The 6,246-nt window shown below is 49.7% G+C and overlaps 1 protein-coding gene across 1 annotated transcript in view; it reads right to left on the bottom strand.

The window, feature by feature from the left end:
* NEK6 (NIMA-related kinase 6) overlaps positions 1 to 6,246 on the bottom strand; it is a 27,237-nt gene that overhangs the window by 1,782 nt on the left and 19,209 nt on the right. Inside the window, exons 7-8 of the mRNA XM_009085057.1 lie at positions 4,449 to 4,543; positions 845 to 958 (exon numbers count right to left, since the gene is read on the bottom strand). Of these exons, the coding sequence (XP_009083305.1) occupies positions 845 to 958; positions 4,449 to 4,543 (209 nt within the window). The remainder of the gene's footprint in view (positions 1 to 844; positions 959 to 4,448; positions 4,544 to 6,246) is intronic.

Raw genomic sequence — 6,246 nt, 5'->3', positions numbered from 1 at the left:
GCGTGGCAAAGGGAACGCGCAGAGCCAGGGCTGCTGCGGCAGCTGGGGGGAAAAAGCTTCAAAATGCACTTTTACAGACCAGTCCTCAAAGCAGCACTTTGCAAGGGTTACTACTTGGCAAGTAAAGCCTAAGCAAACCAGATTGTGTGGCACAGAGTCCCTCTGAGGGTGGAGGCCAGAGCTGCTATGGCTGTCCCTGCATCCTCAGAGGTACAGTAAAACAAAAGAAAAACCCCAAAGGATATAGTGAACATTCAAAATTCCACTAGCCATTTCCTTTCAAAGCAAGCAACTCTAAGGGAGGAGACAAGGAAACCCAACTGCTTTGTCTAGGTAAGGGAGAGCCTCTGCAGGAGCCCTGAAGGGAAGCAGTGTGTGCATCGCTGGGGGAGCACACAGGACACTTGGGCTTTACACACTGGTTCAGTTGCTCCTCAGCCCTCACGTTCAGACCTACAAACCTCCCTGCAGCTGCTGGAGAGATACATTGCACTCAGAGCTTTCCTTTTCCTCATCTTTTTCTTAAAAAGAATGTTTCCTCCCTTCATTACACAGAGACTTCATAAACAAACGTTTCAGTGCTGTTCCATGGAATGTTGTTTTAAGGCAGAGGAAACTAGGAGAGGCTTTCCCACGGCTCCCTGCTGGCTCCTGCCAGCATCCCAGACTTTCAGTTTCAAAATATTCCCCACGTTAAGAAACCTTTTTTGTCTCGATTTAACTTACAAATATTCAGACATCACAAGAGTCATTTCCTCAGCCAGGGACCCAGGACCTCCTGGATGTGGGGGGTTCCCTCCCTGTGCAGGGAGGAATGACACTGCACCCTCCATTCCCAACTCACCTTTTCAGAGTAATGCTCTGCTGGAAGAGGTGGGTAGTCACATTGCTCTATTTTTTGGCAAAGAGAGAACAGGTTCATTTTGTCTCCATAGAAGGGACTCTGCAGAGCTGCCATCTGGAGAGAAAAACAGAAAACATTTCAGAAACGCAGAGGATTTAACAGCCCTCAGTGAGAGCAAGGGAAGCTGCTGCTCTCCACGGCCCAGGCTGTTCTGCGAGGGCTGTGCCAGGTGCTGCTCCCCGAGGGAAAAACCCAGGAAAAGGATGGTCAGCCCAGCAGTTAGAACCCAACTGGCTCGAAGACAACTCAAACTCTCTCAAACACAATTTTCTCTCTAAACCTTTGGACATTTAGCTACTTAGAACATAAAGAATATTATAAGCAATGTACTTCAGCTTAAAAAAAACCCCAAACAACCTTAAACCAAACATATCTCCTGCCGGAAATGTGCTCTTTAGAAAAGACTATCCCAGGCAGATTTGGGAACCAAACTACTGAAAATGTTCCTCATCGATCTGTTCCTTTTCCTCTTTCACTTCTGTTTTGTGGCCCCAGTATTTGTATCTCCAGAAGTACAACCGCTGGCTGAGGTGAACAGGCTGCTCACACAGCAAGGGGTGGGGGAGAATTCCTTGCAGAGCATGCAGAGACTCCTCACAAAGTTGTGCTTGTGTTGTACTTGAACCTCAGGAAGGAAACTCCATTTCTCTGTGTGCAAACCCATTCATGCTGTGAGTTCTCAACCACGAGGTCTAACTAACCCCTGAACCACGAGGCTCAAACAGCCACAGCACACAACTGTGGCTGAAGCTGTGCCTGCTGAAGGCTCCTGGGAGGAATCCAGAGCCTTCCTGCTCACATTCCCACACAGACCTGAGCCCAGCAGAGCCATCCATGGCCTCTGCTTGGGGTGGCTCATGCCTCCTGCCACGTGCCAGAGAACCCGACGCAGCACAAGGAAGCACCACTGGCTAACTGGGGACATGACCCACTCTGTTCAGATCCTCCCGAGCTGCTGTGAGCACGTTTCACCCCAGGCTGGCCGAGGCTGACACTCTGCTCTGATGGGGCTGTTGGGGGATTACCAGTGCTGCTCGTTTCCCTGCGCGGCGAAGGCGCCGGAGGAACACGCAGTGAGCCCCCAGCACGACTAGAGAGATCCTCCACTCACTCACCCTGCGGTTGGGGCCCGAGATTGATGGATTATTAGTAATCTGGTGACAGACAGGTGGTTTTGATCAGGGCAGAGCTGGAGATGCTGGGCCTGGGCTGTGCTCCCAGCAGCAGGACGTAGCTGGGTGTGGAGGCACTGCAGCCAGGGGGTCCTACCAAAGCCTCCTGACCACTAACGTGTCCAAGTGCTGAGGAATGCAGGACACATCAAGAGGAGCTACCCTTAGGGGTTGATAGCAAACTGCTCCCAATCAGCTAGAGCAAAGCAGAGAGCCCAGCACACAGCACTGTCCCCAGGAAAACACTAATGGGCATTGGGGAAAGCACAGAAGGCAAAACAAGGGTTAACCAGGGTCTCTGAGATCTCAGTGCAAACACCAATAATGCCAGTGAGGCTGAGAGGGATTTTCCAATGCCATTAACTTTTCATTCCTACTTTAGATAAGTGGTGATGTGCCAAAGGGGAGGAAGGAAGCACCTTGGGTTTGGGGATTACAGATCACCCAGGTCTGCAGGGCTGTGAGCACAGGCAGGGCAAGGAGCTCACTCAGCAGAGTGTGATGCTGCACTGGGCTGGCTCTGACGTCCGATTAGAGCGATTACCCCGGGCCAGGCAGATCTCCAGGGAAGCATCCACCACGCAGTGACTGGTGGAGCCCTGTTAGTGCTGATGGCCTCGCCAGGACTGCTGAAGTCATTGCTTGTAGCTATATTCTGGGAATTAACAACTTATTTCTATCCCCTCCAAGTTATCTTGCTGACAGATACCCACGGGAAGTGAGGGATGGAGACAGTTCCTACTCTATTGATAAGATATAATAAAAATCACCATGTGATTACCAATGTCCAAGTTAAGTGCTGCTTTGTGGCATCACGTCCCAAAGCCCTCAATGCTCCCTAAGTGGATTCCAGTGGACACTCGTGTCTCTGAAGGCAATTTGTACATTAAATCTCTGCAGCTTATCTACAAAATCTATCTGGAGATATATTCGAAGTGACTCATTCCCAAACAAGCATCTCTCTCTCACTCCTAACCCACATTTCTCCATACCAGAAATCAGAGCAGATAACACACACAGCTCCTTCAGACACACAAATCTCAGGTTTGCTTTTCCACATTCTAGAAAGTTTAACAAGTCAAGTAGCTGTTTAACTACTGAACACATAATTGGTACCTGTCCAGTCCTCCCTGGAATCTGCAAGCTCTCACAGCTCCTGTTCCCTAAGTTAAGCCTTACCTACGTAGGAAGGAAATGTAAAAACGCCTCACATGCCAAATCTTTCAGCTGTGACTGCAGAGCTGCTACTCCTACCAGAGAGTTGTGCTAGTGCGCGATCGAGTCAGCGCCTCGGAATACAGGGAGTACCAGGACTCCTGTGCCATAAGGGGACCATATTGCCTGCAACAAAAACATCTCTTAGCACCACGCTAAATATTTCTCTCTGCATAAATCTGGAATCTTATCTCCAGGAGCCTCGCCTCGCAGTGACTCAGAGCACCCTGGCACTGCAGCAGCCCCGGGAACCGGTGTCCAGCTGGGGCCACTGCCCCTGACAGACCTGGCACGGCCAGCACAGCTCGGCAGGGCACAGCCTCAGCTCAGGGCCTTCCACTGGGAACTCCTCCACAGGTTACTGGGAGCTCAGACCTCCTCCTCCCTGCACCCACAGAGAGTCACCAAACTCCACCAGTGTCTCTCAGTGCACTCAGGTGGAATTTCACACTCTGCCAGCAGCAGATCAGCACCTCTGGGCTATATGACCCAGGGCAACACACCCAGGGCAGCAGTGACCTCGTGCAGTTAGCTGTGCTAGGTGATGCTCCTTCCAGGAGGACCAAACAGTGACAGGCTCTGAGCTCCCACTGGGAACACCAATGTGTGGGAAAATTGACCACCTTGCCCTAGTGTTTAATCAACCAGCTGAAGGACATGCTTAGCTACAGCAGTTTTCACATCTGGATGTGCTCACAAAAATGAACTACAAAATGTCATCAGTTCATGATTTGTTATCCAAAGAGGATGTGAGCAATATTCTTCTTACTGAATATCCCAGGGATTTTTAATTCTCTGGGCTGGGATAAAAGATGGCTGAATGTTGACATGCTCTCTGCAAAACAAAGTCAGCACTCAGGACCGACTCTGCCCATGCTGCCCCAACACAGTCTGCTCCCAGAGGAAGGAGGGATGCAGTGAGGTGATTGTCCATGGCTTCGTTCTCAGTGTCTGCTGTGAAATCACCTCGGTGCAGGTGCTGTGCTGGGTGCCACAACCCTCTGTCCACACTTGGAAAGCACACGATGAGCACAAAACATCAAACTTTCCTAAGGTTTCTCCACAAGTTAACTGCACTCAGCCTGACCTACTCAATCCCTGCCCCATAGTGTGTGGTTAGGATAGAGCTGGGGAAAAAAAAGTGAGAAGATACTTGCCTCATACAACAAACAGCCCAAAGACCAGATATCAGACTTAAAGTTATAGCCGTTTTCATGTATTCGTTCTGGGGACATATAGTATGGAGTTCCCACTGTGAAAACAAACAGACAGACCAGGGGTTATTGTCTCACCATGTCACTGCAGCCTGTGTCACACATTTGGCACTGCATTCAAGGCTTACACAGGCAGCTCATTAGAACACACTGGCACAAAAATCTGGACACAAACCATGGTGTCAAAGGCATAGAACCAAACACATCATCGCACACAGAGCCAGAGGATGGTGAACCTTATTGAAAATATCTCCTGCATTTCTGACATCTGAGACACATTTCCTTCCCCTTACCATCCCCCTGGATCACCCACAGCCCTGAGGCTGCAGGTTGGATGCCACGACTGTGCTCTGCTGGACACAGCCCCCAGGACAGCACATTGACAGTGTGCCCACCTGGCACAGAGGGCTCTGGTGACCCAGAACACTCTGTCAGCAGGTCAGGAGAGCAGGCACTGCAGCTCCCAGTGCCAGGCAGGCACACACAGGTTTCTGGGGGCACCAGGACAGTCACCCCTGCAGCCATGTCAAAGGCTGGAGAGTGCTCTGTACCTCCACAGCTCTGTGCCTCATCAAAAGAAATTTACTCCAGTATTTTGGACAGAAGTTACAAGAAATTATTAATGAATTCCTTACCTCAAAAAGGTTCTTTTTTAAATCCTAAATAAGTTTCAGTTGTGGTACTGAAGATACAAGACATCCTGGCAGTCTCCAGTACATCAAATACTCCTCAGATACATCATTTATTAAAACATCCAAGGACTGTCTATGCTCTTTTCTCCAGCTTCCCCTGCTTGTCCCCTGTCAATTTTTTTCCCTTTTGGCATTCCAGTGTATCCTTCTCCTAATTAAAGACCTTTCCTCACAAGATGGCAAATGTTTAATTTGCCTGTAACACTCAGTTTACAGTTTCTCCATTTGAAATGCTGACTGCAGACAGCTGGAGGACTAATAAGCAGCTGAAGGATGTGCTGGAGGTGGAGGGGAAGAACAGCCTCCACCTTCCTCAACATTCCTAAGGAGGGATCTGCACACTGGAGGAAAGAGATGAGTTCTGGGGTAGAAAGCAACAGCTCTGAGAGGCAAACCCCGACCCCTGCCACCTGCACAGGTGACCCAGCACAAAGCTGGTCACTCCTTGGTCCCAGGAGGTTCAGCAATCAGCTGCCCTGTATGACAAACTCAGCTCACACTTCCAGGTCATTCAAGCAGGATATTACTTCCCTTTCAAGGTGAAGATTACCCTAATGGGAAGTTACATTTTTGCAAATTCTACGCAAACTACAACACAGGAAAAATAACCCAAGGAGATTATCCTGTTTCCATGCTCAGGAGGAGCAGGTCAGACTGACACAGACCCAGATCTGCCTGTGTTTAATTCCCAGGGAAAGGTCCCTGTGCCTGGAGGAGACCAGAGTTCTGTTAGGAGTTAATAGTTTTGAGCAGAGTCTGTCCCAGGACACCCAGAACAGATAGGACTCATTTGGAGCCCGGTGAGGCTCTCCATGGCTCTCTCCATGTGCATGCAGGATGCACATGATGGACAGCAGAGCTCTCCAAGTCATTCCCACACATCTGCCAGATTCCCGTACAAGAACTGACTTGGCCGGAACAGCACCGATTCATTTTTCTGCTTAAAAATATGCAGCTGCAGCAGAAATGGTGATTCACTCTGCAAAGCTCTTGAAGACAGTTTTGGAAGTCCCCACTGAGCACCACTGTGTAAGACACTTCCCTGCCTG

Source organism: Acanthisitta chloris, unplaced genomic scaffold (assembly GCF_000695815.1).
Source record: "Acanthisitta chloris isolate BGI_N310 unplaced genomic scaffold, ASM69581v1 scaffold36741, whole genome shotgun sequence".
Lineage (NCBI taxonomy): Eukaryota > Metazoa > Chordata > Aves > Passeriformes > Acanthisittidae > Acanthisitta > Acanthisitta chloris.
Note: the sequence above shows the minus strand (reverse complement) of the source record. Positions and strands in the feature narration are given on the sequence as shown.